Genomic DNA, 17,313 nt, shown 5'->3' with positions numbered 1-17,313 from the left:
ACAGTTGTAACACCCGGTACGTCGTCCCTGCGTGTGCGCGAGGTCGGTAAAGCACCTTCGCTACCTTGAGACGACCGTGGCCTAGCTACCAGCATCATATCTGCTATGGCACTATATATAGGCCAGATAGATTGTCGCACTGCCAAAGCAGGAGCGAGAAGAGCATCAGCCTAGCCAGCTGAACCTAGGGCTCTAGCTCGCCAGGCCACCAGGCCACCTTCCATCCTCTTGCTAGGCTGCTAGCTACTAGTTGCTACACTCTGCAGACATGGAAATGGCTACGGCGAAGGGGGCGCAGGACGGGCCTGGCGCCCCGGCGGAGTGGCGGGTGACGGTGCCGGAGGGCGCGTCGGTGGCGGTGGAGCACGAGGCCAGCCGGCGGGGCGCGCGGAGGTGGGCGGCGTGGCTAGCCTCGCGCGCGCTCGCGTTCAGGGCCATGGTGCTCGGGCTCGGCGGGCGGGTCTGGACGATCGGCGCCGACGACCCCAGGCGGGCGGTGCACGGCCTCAAGGTGGGGCTCGCCCTCGCCCTGGTCTCCGTGTTCTACTACACCAGGCCCCTCTACGACGGCGTCGGCGGCGCGGCCATGTGGGCCGTACTGACGGTCGTCGTCGTCTTGGAGTACACCGTCGGTGAGTTTATTTCCCAGCATGCCATGCACTGATTTGACGCTCACTGGTCAAGAATGCCATATATATGCCACATGCATTCGAATTGAAAAACTTGGTCAACATACACTGTGGCCTGACGAACTGGCTACATGCATGGGCGTGTGTGCAGGTGGCTGCGTGTACAAGGGGTTGAACCGAGCCATCGCCACGGCCAGCGCCGCCGTGATCGCGCTTGGCGTGCACTGGATCGCCAGCAAGTCCGGCGACAAGTTCGAGCCCTTCATCCGCAGTGGCTCCGTCTTTCTGCTTGGTACGTACGTGTTTACTTCGAGCACGCGCATGAAGTATGAGTATGACTAACACACCGCGAAAACTTGCAGCGGCCATGGCGACGTTCTCGCGCTTCATCCCGACGGTGAAGGCGCGGTTCGACTACGGCGTCACCATATTCATCCTCACCTACAGCCTGGTGGCGGTGTCGGGGTACCGCGTGGGCGCGCTGGCGGCCATGGCGCAGCAGCGGGTGTGGACCATCTCCATCGGCGTCTCCATCTGCTTCGCCACCTGCGCGCTCATCCGCCCCGTGTGGGCCGGCCAGGAGCTGCACCGCGCCACCGCGCGCAACATGGACAGGCTCGCCGGCGCCGTCGAGGCCTGCGTCGAGGACTACTTTGCCGCCGAGGCCAGCGGCGGCAGCAAGCAGCCGTCCTCCAAGGCCGAGGGGTACAGGTGCGTGCTCAACTACAAGGCGTCCGAGGACTCGCAGGCCAACCTGGCGCGGTGGGAGCCCCCGCACGGCAGGTTCGGCTTCCGGCACCCGTACGGCCAGTACAGGAACGTCGGCGCCGCCATGCGCCACTGCGCCTACTGCGTGGAGGCCCTGGCCGGCTGCGTCCGCTCGGCGGAGACCCAGGCGGCGGCGCCCGGGCTCGCCAGGCGGCACCTCGCCGACGCGTGCACGCGGGTGGCGGCGCTGTGCGCCAGTGTGCTCAGGGAGGCGTCGGGCTCTGTCAGCGCGATGACCACGTCGAAGATCCTGGGCCTCGCCGTGGCGGACATGAACGCCGCCGTGCAGGAGCTGCAGGCCGACATGAGGGCGCTCCCGTCCGCGCTGCTGCTGGCCGAGGCGGGGCCGGCGGAGCCCGCGGCGTCTACGGTGCCGCTGACCATGGACGCGGCGCAGCTGTTCACTGTCACCTCGCTGCTGATTGAGGTGTCCGCCAGGATCGAGGGCGTTGTGGACGCCGTCAACACGCTGGCGAGCCTCGCGAACTTCAAGTCGTCGGCAGATGACGAAAAGTCGTCGGGAGGGAACCGGACGATGAAGGCGCCTGAACAAGCTTGATCAGTCAGGTTCTGACTTCTGACCACAAATTCAACGAGACTCGAATATGACTCGAGCCGGCTGAACGGGCAGATGAGGTTCGCGGGTTTGACAATGCAGTAACATCCTCTAAGGCCTTGTTTGGAAACATGGTAATCCCCTCTAATCCATATGTTTTGGGAGGAGTTCAAGTACTAGTTACTTCATCTGTAACTCCAAACCATATGTATTTAGGAGGGGACTGATTGCCTGATTTATCCAAACAAGCCCTAAAGGAGCCCTCAATTTCCCGACCTATCCAAACAAGCCCTACCTCGAGGGATCAAGGAATGAAGGCGATTGGGGAATAAAAGGTTGCCTTGTCGGACCAGTTATGAATCCTCGATTATCTCTTATCTGCCACGGAGAGGTTGAGGAGCATAGCACCATGGTTCATGGCGAATAAACCTTCTGCTTTGTTTATCATGACTCGAGATCGGCAGCATATCATTTCTTTCATGTTGTGCATATGCAAAACAAACTGAAAGTTGGTATTCTTTTAGTCGAATTAAAAGTGGGATTTTTGTACCCATGATGGAGCACGAAGGTAGCAGCCGATCAAGAAAGGTTACCAGATTTTCTCGGTATGCTTTCCATATATGCTGCATTACAGCAATGCCCAGCACTGGGAACTCTGCAGTGACGAGTGAACTCTTCGTGGATGCTAATTTGATATTGCTCTCCCGCCAGTCAGCAAAAAAGGAAGGATCTAAAGTTAGTTATACTCTGCCAAGTAGCTGAAGACAGAAAGGTTCTGGAGCAACTTCAATGGGAAAGACAGGTAGATGACATGCGCACACCTGAAAACGCAGGGAATGAACCAGAAAGTTTGGTCAGATTGAAAGTTTGGTCAGGGTATGCTGCTTGTGTTGATATTACAACATCAGGCAAAGTGGGAGCCAGGCAAAGTGATACGCACCTTTGATATGGTGCCATGGTGGACTTGTCTATCACTTTATTCAATCAGCTGTACTGTACAAGTCTTGTGTTATGTGTTGCCTCTTTGCCTGCACAAATGGAGTGGTCTAGTTCGAAGATTCATACAACAAAGCTGGCATGATTTGATGCGATACGTGCTCATCGTGCTACCAATCAGTCGTGGTGTGGCAAACCACAGTCGGATGGCGGAAGGCACCCGCCTAAGCCCAGAGGGTGAGTACTCGGAGGTTAGCTAGTGACTAGTTCAATCTCGCTCAAGAACACGATGAACACAACAAGATTTAGAGTCGTTCGGGCCGCCGGAGCGTAATACTCTACGTCCACTGTGTGTTGTATTGCCTTGCCTCGTGAGAGTCCGCGAGAGCTTGTGTGTCGTGTGTTCTCGTGTGTCTGTTGTGTACAGCGAGCGCCTCCCTTTTATATCTCAAGGGGACGCGTACATGGCCGTTGGGACCCCGACAGGTGGGCCCAACGATGTAGTACAAGATAACGTACTGTTCATAATTATGGCATCGCAGGCGAAGGAGATCTCTCTCCTGGATTCCATTGTCTGCTCCTGGAGTTCCCCGTTCAGCGTGTCCAGGCGCTGTCTTGTCGGAACGGCGCCAGGCATAGCTAGCGGCGTTGCCTGCCATGTAGCTGAACGGGCCGCGTAGCTTGCGGCGTAGGCGGCATGATGGAAAAGTGCCGTGCCGTCGTATCCAATTAATGCGGCAGACGGGCTCTGCGCGGGTGCGGCACAGGCGGCTGCACTGTGTACCTTGGTAATACGCGGTGCACAGTGAGGCCTGACAAAGGCTGTCCCGCGTGCCTTCCAGTGGAAGACTCGGGCACGAGCCCGCGCCCGTGCCTCCGGGACACGTGGCGGCTCCGGACCCCCACGCGGTAAGGGAGGTCCGGATGGACGCAGGAGGTCCCGGACCCCTATGAGGGGGTCCGAGGTCTCGGCTGTTAGCTCGGAGCTTCCCTTCCTTAGGGACACGTGGCGTCTCCGGACCCATCCCCAGGCGGGGAACGGGTCCGGGGCCGTTGGCCTGGTGAGGAAAGAGTCTGACCCGTGGGGTCTGGCTACTCCGTCCTTTGCGCGCAGTTACGGATAACTATGCGGGTCCTGCCTTGCCGCAGTAAGAGTGAGTATCTCTGTTACAGGGTACCGACACAATCCATGGAAATTAGGACTAGAAATGTTGTGGAAGAGTAATCATATTCAGGCCAAGGTGATTGAACATGTGCAGACTTTTAGACTGAAGCTGATGCATTCAGGATTATTCAGAGCTCTGTTCGCAGGCCTGCGAACTGCAAACAAAACCATTTGTGGTATTACACAAATGCTTGTTTTGCGCACTGCTCGAGAGTAATCCTGCTGCTAGACGCATGGTTAGTCCAAAATTACTCCATGATACATTATAGTTGATATAAAAACTTACAGTTAGTAGTTGACAAGATCAGCTGTATATGTGTGGCCTTTTGTGAGCAATATCAATTAACTAGTGAGAGTTTCAGAAAATTGCAGAGATGGTTCGTGACTGCCAGCCTGCCAGGGAGATTGACTCTGCCTCTCCCTCTCTCATCCATATAGTTAAGAAAATTGCTTGGGGGTACTTAATTTGGTCAAACCCACTGGACCAACGAATGTAATGCAATGTTTAGAAAAGCTTTAGAAAATGATGGCATGTCCTCTTGGCTGTCTTGTTTCGTTCACAGAAGACTCAACTGCAGCATCAAGCAGAAGTTTGCACTCTCTGCATTTTTTAAGCAGCTGCACTCACCACAGGATGAACTATAGATACTCTTCTGCGCAAACTGGTATCCCCGGTGAACTGTTGTATGAACTCTTATTGCTTTCTACAAAAGCAGGGTTACCCTTTTTCAAAAAAAAAAAACTAGCAGGTACAGAAATGGTGTTCCAGCTGCCAGTAATTTTCTTCCTCTTAGCATCTCTGCTCTTCGGAATTACAGATGGGCTCCGCCACCGCCGCCTACATGTCGCCGCACCACAGTTTCGAGGCGAGGGCGCGAGGCACAGTCGGTGAGACATGGTGGACCAGATGACGCAGGCCTCGTTGTGCTTTGGGCTGAAATCAACCGAGCCCGAGCATGAATGCTTTGTTAGGAGAGCCCATTTAATAAATTGGGCCTGTTCTACTGTATCTGCTTTTTTCGTTTTCGCAAAGCCGCGAAAAAGGCCTGTACAGTGGGTCGCTGCCTCGCTCCAATTCGAAATTCCCTTTCCCAATTCTCGCAGGCCTCTCTCTCGCTCACCGACCTTCCCAGTCGCTCGCCGGCGGGACCTTGGCGCCGCCCTGCCCGAGCGGCCGAGCCACCAGCAAGCACCACCAGTGCACCGCCTCCTCGTCGTCCTCCATCTCGCCTACGCACAGAAGCCGGAGCTACAGTTTACCGAGTTACGGTGGAGGGCAATAAACCCTAGTTAGGCCTTCGCGCGAGGGTATGGAGGCGGCCGCGTCCAGCCTCTCGTCGCTGCTCTCCACCCTCCGCGTGGACGGTCCCTGGACGCCGCCGGGGACCTGGGAGTCGGTCGCCCCCGAGAGCGGCGCCGCTCGTGCCTCGGGCCTCGGAGGGCGCCCCCATCAGGAGCCGATCTACGAGCTGGCGTCGTTTACTGTAAGTGAAATCTACCTCCCAACCTACTTAGATTGGGTTCCATTTTGAGGATTTAGCTGGAGTAGAGGCCTAGAAGGTGTGTCGTTTCTTTGGGGAGCATTTTTCAGGGGAATTCTCTGCTGCATTGGACATTTAGCTTTTGGATCCACTCCTTAAACTCCGTATTCGTGCCACCATTTCCAGGGGAAAAAATTGAGTGACTGTTTCATATTATGAATGCCAATCTATTTCATGTTATGCTGTTGTTGAACTTGAGGATCGTCTTTGTTGCGCAGGATGGTGATTTGGTTCGTTTGGCTTTACATGCGCTGTATGGTGTCAAATCATCATTAGATGAGGTCGATGAGCTTTTCGTGTTGTTCTCCTCAAATCCAGCAGATAGGACCTCTAATCGTGTCGCAAATGTGTGGTCACGTTCATCCAGCACAATGTCCGTGGGGCATATTCTCAAATCTATACGCTCTACAGGTCTTGCGGTCTTTTTCCTTTGCAAGTTTGTGCACTTTTATCTTATCCAAAGTCGAGAAAGGAATTGTGCAAGTAGAGAAAAACATGAATGTGAAGATTCTGATGATAAAGACACTGACCAGCATCGGCCTTTCAGTCTAGTAAACCAAGCATTTGCTGCAGCAGTTGAAAAGGTCCTTGAGGGCTATTTCTGTTCCTTGAATACTTTACCTGCATCAGTTAAGCTCAGGCGTGCAGTGGACCAATCTGATATGCCTTCCAAGATTTCAGATGGAGCGAGTTGTAATTCCACTTCAGGAGTCACTCTTCTGGAAGTTTATCTACACACAGAGGAATTAAGAAGGCATGTTAAGTCCCTTGGAAATATTTGTTTCCCTAAGTTTGCAGGTCTTACGTTGTGCCAGGAGGGTTTGAATACTGATGCAAACGTTGAGTTTGAGAATTTCCCACGGGGCAGCGATTTGCTTTCCTATTTGTATGTCCATCTTCGTGTAAGACATCATCTTACAATTTAGGTTTTTAGCACTTTGTTTAATCTGATTTAATCACACTGCTAAATGAAATTCCTAGTTGTGCACTACTTTATAAGTTATATGCTTGCTAATGTCTTGGATTTGCATAGATTTGTAAATTGTAATTGATCTTAGATTTACATATATCAATTGATATCTCATTCTCATAAAGTGTATATTCATATTAGATTTACTTACCTGCTAAGTAGGTCAGTTCTCTTTTAAAACAGGTCTTTTACTAGATGTTCTACTCTCCAAAACTGTAAGTGGATTGTCAGGTAGATGGTAGACCAAACTGCCCTGAGCTTTTATTACTCTGAACTTCTGAAGTGCTCCTAAACGAATTACATATTCCCTGAAATGCAGCAGTGAGTTTCAAAGGGAATCTATCGAGCGCCTATTTTAGCTCCTATAATTTGTTACTTCATGCAATGAAACTAGATTTGATAGTGCTAGCATAATACATCCCCTTTCTTCGGTGTGACGCCCTTTCCCATGGTCATGCTTTGCTTTTGCATTCCATATAGTTGCTCATCTGATTTTGTCATGCCTTCCTACGTATATGCTGTTTCTTAGTTGGTTTCCACCAAATTGAGTTCTACATTTTGTTTACTTGATGGTCTCAATTTTTGCTGTCAGCTACACATATCTTATTCTGATGTCTTGTTCATCTTATACATATAACGTACTGTGTTACTATATAAAATACTGAATGATTTATTATTTTATTTGTCATTTTGTTTCACCTCAATTTTAGGATGCTGATCCAGTTCACTATGGACTTCTGAAACATCTTTTCATTCGCTCTTGTGAGCCATACTTCAACTTCATTAAGTCATGGATTTACCGAGCTTCTGTCGATGACCCTTATGAGGAATTTCTCATTACACAAACTGAGAATAAGGATACTCGAGGAGACTCTTCTGACATACTAGATGAGTTCACCCTCTTTCCCTTGAAGGTAAAATGTTACTTTGTTGAGTGAAGCTTCAAATATATATTTTTGTGTAACTTTTTTCTCATATGTTAATATGATTTACCTTTTACATCAGAAACTGAAGTATATGACCCATTCTTCTACATAAATCTGTTTGTAGTGACCGTTATTTATTACTCGTTTCAAATTATGTGTAAGCTCATTTTATCATGCTCTGCTGTCAGCAGGGAAGAAATCATGTATCTGCTCCATGTTTTCTAAAAGAGATATGTCATCCTCTCTTGCGTACTGGGCAGCAGCTTCAAGTGCTCATGAGGCTTCTAAAATCATGCCATTTGTCTGCTACTGGAGGGGATGCTTATCCCTCCCATAATATTATTCATATGGAGGGAGTTCTCCCATGGTTTTATGTGCCAACTGAGTCCTCAATGAATTCATTTACATTCTCAAAAGGTAGCGTGGAGGCAGTAACATGCAAAAGGGATGCTATGTACAAGTTGATGATGGAGAAGCTCCAACATTTTTTCTCAAATGTTGAGGTCTTGTCACATTAACTGAATTACACTCTGCTTTTTATCTCAAGCATCTACTTCTTTTCTAATAGAAGCAAGAACACTTGCCTTCACAACAGTCTTGCTGATTTTTTGTTGGGTGATGTATCAAGTCACCTTTTACTCTTCATCACCTTTGCTTCTGTTTGCAAATATGCTGACACAAGGTTATACTTCAGGTGATTCCTTTTGATACTGCATCGAACTGCCTACATAAGAAGACGGACCATCTGGATACATCAATTTCAGATGCTGAGCTGTGCTATTATGGAGACAGCAATACTGCACTAGCTTGCAATATGTATGTCCTCATTTTACTTTTCTTGCATTTACTGTTTGCTGGCCTATTTGGATTGCACAAATTTTACACAAACAGTTCAATCCCCCAGAAATAGGGATTTTCCCATGTTTCGAACAAGGCATCAAAGTTGTTGCTTCCATTCATCTTTCTGTATTTCCATGTACATAGCACATATTGTATGCTTACTTATGCCGTTAGCAGACTGGACGTTGTAAGCCAATCTGTTATATAGTCTGATTTATTTTTTCTTAGGGCTGCAGATGAGAAAGATAATGATGTACCTCCAACTTCACAAGAATCTTCAGATAAAGACGATCCGTTGGAATCTTCAGATAAAGAGGATCTGTTGGAATCTTCAGAATGCTCTTACACATCTATGGATGATGTCGAAGTTGAGAATGCTACAGCTTGTGACAATTTGTCTGGTTCCACATCGATCTGTACAAGTACAGGTGAAGCAAAATGTTCCTTGGTGACCAGAAAGCTGCTTTCTTCCAATGCCGGTTTAGTTCACCATGGGATTAATTGTGTCAGCCCTATTGATGGATGCGAGAAAGATGTCAAGTTGAGTTGCATACATGTTCCTATGCAGTCACAGAATATTAAGCATAATGTGGTGCCTGATGCTTTAGAAATGGATTATCAGTATAGTCAGTTTTCACCATTTGATAGGTTTATGAAGAGAACCAGTTGCTCGTCTGAAAAAATGAATTTGGTTGAGGAGTTCTTGTATATCGACAACAAAAGTTCATTAGAGAAAGCATCACGTGGTAATGTAGTTTATCCATTACATTCTGATTCAGGGCCTTCTAGACTACTGAACAGTAAAATCTATGAGCAGTCTGGTAAGATAAATCAAGCATGGAATACTAGTATTCCTTACAATCTTAGTGTCAACCCCATACTGAAGAATGCAGCTTGTTGTCATATGGAGAGCGACTTGCAACATAAAAGCAAGAATCGGGCACTTGGCAGCTTTGATTTCGAGTCAGTCACAGATCCATGTGAAGTATATTGTGGAAGGAACCCATCCTGCTCTATTGAGTCTGTAAATGGAGCAGCAACAGTTGTACAGCCCAGTACACAGCCTTCTCAACAGCCTGATTGTTCCAGAAAGATTCTTCAAGCTCAGGCAAGAAGTCAGGCATACCCTACTTCCTCAGAAGAAATGGCAGCGAGAGATAGTATTCAGGAAAATGCTTCCGGTGGGGCATTCTGGGAGAAATCATTACAATATAATGATAAATCAAAAGAAAAAACAGATGTGGACTTTAGTCCACAGTTAGATTTGCCCCTTGATATAGTTATTGACAAGTGCATTATACAAGAAGTTTTGCTTCAGTATCCTTGTAGCTTTGCTAATAAATGATTTATAGCTTTCGGTGTTTTAAAGATCCACCATTATGTTATTCTACTATTATTATCAGTGTCAGAAAAAAGGCTTAGAGTTTCTGGCATACTGTATTTATATTCATTCTGCAGTTGTCTTTAACAAAACCTGGAACTTTTTATTCAGTTCTGTTCTTCAGGCATTTTTAGTGCAGGTAGTTCCAGGTTTAGTTAGGCACGTGGGCTTTATACAACGATGTAGAGCATCAGAGATTCAACTTTCTTAAGCATTGAGTTTTGATGTATTATCTTTAATTGATCTTTGATCTTTGTCTAAGTTGGCCCAGTCATAACTAGTAGATATAGTTTTTGCTTTTACCATTGGTCTTGTTTATCAACTGCTTCTGCATATCATGCTCATAATATCGGAGCCATTGTACTAAATTTTTAATTATTTTGCTCGAAATTTTGTTGGTGGTTTTTACTTCTAAACCTTAACCACTCAAAATGCAGCTAAGTTTTCTTCTACTTTTACCCGTTGTCCCTTAACTTTAAAAGATATAAATATGTTAGCAGCTTCACAATGAAGTTGCTTGAGGAGGGTTTTGATCTTTATGCACATCTGCTAGCTCTGCGGCGATATCATTTCATGGAATTAGCTGACTGGGCAGATTCCTTTATTTTTTCAATTTATCATAAGGTAATGCTTGTCTAACCATATTATTATCTAGCCTTTTGTTTATCTGTATAAATCATCTCACCTTTGAACTTCCCCATGCAGAAATGGTCATTTGTTAAGTCTGAGCAGAAAAGAGCGGAGATCCAAGGGATTATGAACTTGGCTTTGCAAAGGTCTTCATGTGATTCTGATCCTTATAAGGAAAGATTGTTTATATACATGAGAGAGCAACCCACTGTTTCTTTTGATGCCTCTGCATGTGGTATTAAGTTCATCCATTCCCTAGCAACTATATCTGTGGCTTGATAGCTAAAGTTCTACCTCTCAAATTGTACTACCCAATTCTTTACTGCCAGGTCTTGATTTGCTGGATGAAATCTTGTTGGGTTATAAAGCCGAATGGCCAGTGAATATTGTCATTACAGAAGACACACTCAAAATATATTCTGAAATATTCTTCTATCTTCTTCAAGTCAGGTTTGCAGTGTTTTCACTAACCGAAGTATGGAGATTTCTAAAGGTACCTTTTCTCCGTTGTTGTTTTATTCACAGCATTTGATCCATTTAGATGAACATATATGACAACTTTGATTTCTGTTACTATTTCTTGTTGACTGAAGCAACTAGGTTAGATTATTAGTGCGTATTGTTCATGGAAAAAGTGCAGTTGAATGGTCCTGAGTTAAAATTTCTTATCAAGTAGCTACAACAAGCGTGTTTTTTTTCTTTTGCTGTAGTTCTCTTATTAGATTTTGGTTTTGTGAGACCTATATGCTCTGTATGTGAATGTTTGACTCTTGTGTTAATCTATTACAGGAGTTAACACAGTTCATCGGTCGCTCCAACCATAGTACACCTGATGTCTTCAAGAAATTGAACTCTGTAATGAGAGTGAGGGGTACGCACATCTAGAATCTTTGTAAAACTTTGTGTGCATCCAACCACCAACCTTATATGCCCTGTCTAAGTTGGCCCAGTCGTAACTAGTAGATATAGTTTTTTGCTTTTACCATTGGTCTTGTTTATCAACTGCTTCTGCATATCATGCTCATAATATCGGAGCCATTGTACTAAATTTTTAATTATTTTGCTCGAAATTTTGTTGGTGGTTTACTTCTAAACCTAACCACTCAAATGCAGCTAAGTTTTCTTCTACTTTTACCCGTTGTCCCTTAACTTTAAAGATATAAATATGTTAGCAGCTTCACAATGAAGTTGCTTGAGGAGGGTTTTGATTTATGCACATCTGCTAGCTCTGCGGCGATATCATTTCATGGAATTAGCTGACTGGGCAGATTCCTTTATTTTTCAATTTATCATAAGGTAATGCTTGTCTAACCATATTATTATCTAGCCTTTTGTTTATCTGTATAAATCCTCTCACCTTTGAACTTCCCCATGCAGAAATGGTCAATGTGATTCGCTGATCCTTATAAGGAAAGATTGTTTATATACATGAGAGAGCAACCCACTGTTTCTTTGATGCCTCTGCATGTGGTAGTTCACCATTCCCTAGCAACTATATCTGTGGCTTGATAGCTAAAGTTCTACCTCTCAAATTGTACTACCCAATTCTTTACTGCCAGGTCTTGATTTGCTGGATGAAATCTTGTTGGGTTATAAAGCCGAATGGCCAGTGAATATTGTCATTACAGAAGACACACTCAAATATATTCTGAAATATTCTGCTATCTTCAGTCAGGTTTGCAGTGTTTTCACTAACCGAAGTATGGAGATTTCTAAAGGTACCTTTTCTCCGTTGTTGTTTTATTCACAGCATTTGATCCATTAGATGAACATATATGACAACTTTGATTTCTGTTACTATTTCTTGTTGACTGAAGCAACTATGTTAGATTATTAGTGCGTATTGTTCATGGAAAAAGTGCAGTTGAATGGTCCTGAGTTAAATTTTCTTATCAAGTAGCTACACAAGCGTGTTTTTTTTTTCTTTTGCTGTAGTTCTCTTATTAGATTTTGGTTTTGTGAGACATATATGCTCTGTATGTGAATGTTTGACTCTTGTGTTAATCTATTACAGGAGTTAACACAGTTCATCGGTCGCTCCAACCATAGTACACCTGATGTCTTCAAGAAATTGAACTCTGTAATGAGAGTGAGGTACGCACATCTAGAATCTTTGTAAAACTTTGTGGCATCCAACCACCAACCTTATATGCCTCTTATCAGTTTTATCCTGTCACTGAAGTGTTAGGAATGAAATGCATTTTGCCTAAATTTTTTGATACATTGTTGAATCCCATGGCTTCTGGAATTCCTTTCAAATGCAGTATACATATACATTGGCATGTTCAGGTTATAATAAAGTATATGTGAAGTTCATATCCAATTAGGCAATTATCCATTCAGTTGCATCTGTTGCAGATATAAATATTTGATCTGCGCTTGAATAAACAAACTTTCCTGTTATCTGTTAGGCTCTGTGATTTGAGTTATCTTTGTGCACATATGTCTAGAACTAAACTCTCTCCTGATACAAGTCAACAAATCATACTGAATGTTGCTGACCCTGTTGGCTCATTTCTAGTTTCTTGTACCTTATGCACATGAATAGCCTTTCTTCCTATTTGTAAGATTGGGTATAATGCGTGGGATGTATTGCATTGAGCCTCTAGGGCGAATATATAGGAGTACATGGCTTGGAGGACAAGTAGCCTCTCCTAGAGATAAGGAAGGTTATCCCGGGATTACAATCAATCCTAAACTAACCATATCCGGAGTTGCCTAATATACTCTAACACTATTATTGACAGTCATGCACTTTATTTCGTTAGCATGTTTCTGGCTTTAACTGTTTGTCTTTCTGTTGTATGGCTTTATTTAGGCATAAAGTTTATCACTTTCTATCAACACTACAGCAGTATCTCCATTGCCATTTATCTGATATATCATGGTGTCGTTTTCAACATTCCCTTAAAAACCAGGTATAGCATTTCGATCGCTATTCTTGTCAAACTGTTTTCAACCTGAGAGGAGTAGATATTCTTTGTTAGGCTTCCTGTGTCAAATTTCTGTTCATTAACACACTTGTGAATTATAATTACCCATATTCTGTTATTTCTTAGGTGAGAGATATACTGGATCTGGAGTATGTGCATATGTGTTACATTACCGATGCACTTGACATGTACGTGAGATCTTTCCAAAAAAGAAAAGGAATTATTTTCTAATTTACGATTTTGGTTACATCTTTACATATATTGCTTGATTAAAGGAAGGGAACAACAGCAATGTGGCACAGCAGGCATCTATTTATGCTTTGATTCTTTAGTGGTGTAATTCATTGCCATCAACATAATATAAATAACAGAGTTACTTAGTGTTCGCGTTTGGTTACTTAAGTGAGTGCCTAGACTTCTTTCACGTAGGGGTTAGGATAGATGAATTCATATGTGGAATGGGAAACATTAAGGGTACCTAATTGAGTATCTAGACTCCAAGACTATGTTTTAACTTGTCAAAAGAAGCTTATTTTCTTTACCTCATTTTCTTATTTTTGTTACCTATGTATCATTCTATTTAATTTTGATGTAGATATCTACATGAGTATTCAGATTTGGAATTGTAAAAGCAATCTTTGTAGATATGTCTAAAAATATTACTTTCACAAGACTATACCTCTACTTTGTTTTATAAAATATGACTAGAAAGTCGTGACAAGACTCGTGTCTTGGAGACCATATGATGGTGTCCATAATGACATTTATTGTGATTGTAATGGAGTTACTGATTGATATGTTAGGTTTTGACTGATCATGATGTGTTTTTCAGATGTTTCTTGTCTGATGGATCAAAACAAGTTGCCACGATAATCAAAAGCATGCTGCAGCTGGCTTTGGAGTTACGATCATGTTTTCAGAGTATTGGTGACACTAGTGATTTATCAGTAAATCAACCCAGTAATCTGCACTCTCTTATAAACTTCTCTCAGGTATTCTTTCAGTTTCATGCAATGTAGTTTAATTTCAAATCTGTAGCAGTCTGCCTTGATTCAGCCTTTTAACTCCAGCATGCAAATCGAAAAACATCTGACTGATCTGGTGATGTTAATCGCATGCTATGTTCAAACCTTTTGCCATCTACAGTTTCTTTGAAAGTATTTATCAAAATGTTCAAAAATCAAAAGCCACTGTCCTTAATACTGATCTAGATTTAGCAGTCTTATCGTAGTTACAATGGAATCTCTCTGTCCCTTCACGCTGCATGGACATATAACAGATTAACTGATTTCTTAGTAGCTGAGATCTGCTAACTTTGTGGATTGTTCACTGTTAGCTGCTACAGTGGTTTATAGTCTCCATGTTATCCAAATCTCACCTTGCCTCAAGTATAGTCAAGTATCATCTGCTAGTAGGCTTTTTACGGCCTTCAATCCCTGTATGCTTTTCAATGCAGGTGGATGCAATTGGAATGAGGTTTGACGGTAACATCAAAGATTTGTATATTTTGCATTCCAAGTCTTCGAAATATGGGGAGCTTGGCCTTTCCCGTTTCTGGGGGTATCTGAATTACAATGAGTACCATTCTACAAAAAACAGTATGGATATGGGCAGCTTCTGTTTTTGATAGGACATCTTAAGTCTGAGATAAGTTTTGCCTTTATCTTTGGGGAATAGCTCACCTTTTATAACCATTGGTGAGGCCATTGTGATGCATGACTTTGTTTCGGATCTTCTGGAATCGGCTCAGCTTTTTCAGCCGTCCATGGCATAAGTTATGTCTTGTTTGTGCTGGTTGTTGTGCCCCTTATGCATCTTCAATTCAGAGGTACACACTGCTGAGGATTCTCCTTTTACATAAACACGCTGCGTTGGATTTAACGTATCTGCGGGTGCCCCTTATATTCCATTCAGCGAGGTACCCGCGCTCCAGACATGATGTTGTATTTGAGGATTGATCAATGGGTTGAGAAACTATAAGATTGGAAGCGCATTTACAATCTGAAGGGTTAGTCGTGTAGCTTGATTATCAGACATGGTATCGGTGTTTCTGTGGATTTAGGAGGGGAGTGGATGTATATAGCATGTAGTTCTTGGAAGGGTGGTAATTTTATATAGTTGGTTCTTGTCAGATTACTCGAGTCTTGATAAATGGAAGGTGTGATTGGTTGCTCTAGCCTCTTGTATATGTTCGTTGAGTCGAGCAACCAACCTGTCACAGGACACTAAATTTCTTGAGTAGAATTGGATACTGCACTAAAGAGTATTGAGCTTTCTTATTCAACGATATCGTCGAGTATTTGAGGGGCACTCGTGTGGGTGTGTTTAAGGGTGTGCGCTGTCTTTGTAATAAACAAAAATCTTGGCTCTTAGTTCGAGCTTTGTCAATTTGCCCTCCAATTCAAAGGCATGCTGCTTTAAGGCGTCGTCGATGCGTGATATACACCGGTATTGCTTCTGCTGCAGGTTCGGCTCGCCGGATGGTGTTTTTTGCTGTTAGCTGATGCGGTTTTTGCCTACTGCGTACTTCCTCCAGCCTTGGGAAGCGGCAGCAGGAGATCGCAGGACTATATGCAGGTTGGGGCCGGTTCGTCAGATGACACGAGGAGCTATGGCTTCGTGCCGGTGATGCCAATATTGACTCGCGCTCGCTTCTGCAACTCTGAGGTCAGTATGCTCGTACAAGCACCCGACTTGGTCATGCCGCGTTAACACTCTTTTAAGCGCGAGAAAGCAACATCTCTCTCTCTGGAAATCACTTGAGATCACGAAAACACACAGAAAAACCACAATAAGCAGATGACAGGAGCGCGGCCACCAAACTGCATTTCCGTCACCTTATATTAAACGCCCCTGCTGTTGCGTCTAGCGTGTAGCATCAGACAAGTCATGTCATCGCCCAGACGGACCAATTACTTGTGCCAGCAGACATGTGTGCCGGGACGATCGCACGTCCCATGATGCGTGTGGTGCAGCGACGATCGAAACTGCATTTTGTAACGACCAACGCGCACGGCGTGCTAGGGACTGCTGGTGCTGGATGTCCCTCTCCGAAGAAGACTAGGGACTGCTGGTGCTGGATGTCCCTCTCCGAAGAAGACGCCGGCGGCCGGCGATGAGCTCAGGGCCGGGGGGGGGGGGGGGGGGGGATGCAAATCTGCCGTGAAATCCGGTCCCTTTTTCTTTTTTTGAAGGAAAGCCGTGAAATCTGGTTCTTTCCTCTCCGATTCGTGCAAATGTGTGGCAACTGTACACTTGTACAGCAGGGGTCTTTGACGGACACCAACTACGCTCCAAAAGGGCATCCCGCGTTGTCGCTTGACAAAGTGTTATTGGATCACGGTGGAGTTTTAATGTTTTCCAACTACAGCTGGATCGAGAAGTTAGCTTCACGTCAGATGTATGTTTAATTTTAATTTTTGACCGGGATTGCAGAAATGGCCTTTTCTGGATGCGTCCATATTTGGAATCTGCTTATCGAAGTAAGCAGGAATATCTGTCTGCTTAATTTACACATTCTTTGTGGCTAAATGACCGCAGCATGATTAGCAGCTAAGAGCTAGCCTGCAGAGAAGAGATGCACACCACTGAGGGAATTCTGGAAACGATCTCTTTTCAGGGAATCAGATCATTTTCCTCAAGAAAAGGGAATCAAATCACGTGAAATTGATGTATGCATGGGTGCCTTTGATGCGATAAGGATGCTTGTAGAATAATTTCCAGAATAGCTCGTTCGGATGCGAGGAAAATAATGTTATCATGTAGGCAAAACAATATGACTGAGAAATGTGTTGATCGCTTTCCCTGAAGAAATTTGCGGCACGACAAATAGCAATTTTTCATATACAATATGAAATACTATGAACAGAAGTTTTTAGGTTTGCTACCATCACTACCGGATTCCCAGCACATGATATATAGCCCCTTTCATCATAAACTGCTAGAGCCTCATGCCATTTTTTTTCCTGAAGAAAGAGATGTCCTAGCTAGTGATCATACGTGGGTCTGATACTAGATTATATGTCTTCACATCCACAG

The 17,313-nt window shown here is 44.6% G+C and overlaps 2 protein-coding genes across 4 annotated transcripts; both read left to right on the top strand.

Annotated features, from left to right (window-relative positions):
* Positions 1-268: 268 nt before the first annotated feature.
* On the top strand, positions 269-2,468 carry LOC120643079 (aluminum-activated malate transporter 10-like). The gene is made up of 3 exons (XM_039919609.1): positions 269-632; positions 781-931; positions 963-2,468. The coding sequence occupies exons 1-3, from the start codon at positions 269-271 to the stop codon at positions 1,954-1,956; spliced, it is 1,509 nt and encodes a 502-aa protein (XP_039775543.1). The 3' UTR covers positions 1,957-2,468.
* A 2,650-nt stretch (positions 2,469-5,118) lies between these two features.
* Positions 5,119-15,701, top strand: LOC120641467. Of its 3 annotated transcripts, XR_005662277.1 has the most exons (15): positions 5,119-5,538; positions 5,814-6,497; positions 7,276-7,479; positions 7,680-7,994; positions 8,186-8,307; positions 8,560-9,648; positions 10,195-10,336; positions 10,418-10,577; positions 10,672-10,835; positions 12,357-12,436; positions 13,161-13,260; positions 13,402-13,463; positions 14,108-14,267; positions 14,732-15,103; positions 15,190-15,701. XR_005662277.1 is itself a non-coding variant. In XM_039917620.1 (14 exons), the coding sequence occupies exons 1-14, from the start codon at positions 5,365-5,367 to the stop codon at positions 14,900-14,902; spliced, it is 3,624 nt and encodes a 1,207-aa protein (XP_039773554.1). In that variant the 5' UTR covers positions 5,119-5,364; the 3' UTR covers positions 14,903-15,701. The 3 variants fall into 3 exon arrangements, 2 of the variants coding, with proteins under 2 accessions (XP_039773554.1, XP_039773553.1); XM_039917620.1 differs by having other exon boundaries at positions 7,683-7,994; positions 14,732-15,701; XM_039917619.1 differs by having other exon boundaries at positions 14,732-15,701.
* Positions 15,702-17,313: the final 1,612 nt, after the last annotated feature.

Source organism: Panicum virgatum, chromosome 7K (genome assembly GCF_016808335.1).
Source record: "Panicum virgatum strain AP13 chromosome 7K, P.virgatum_v5, whole genome shotgun sequence".
Lineage (NCBI taxonomy): Eukaryota > Viridiplantae > Streptophyta > Magnoliopsida > Poales > Poaceae > Panicum > Panicum virgatum.
The sequence above is the reverse complement of the archived record's forward strand: the minus strand, read 5'-3'. Positions and strand labels throughout refer to the sequence as shown.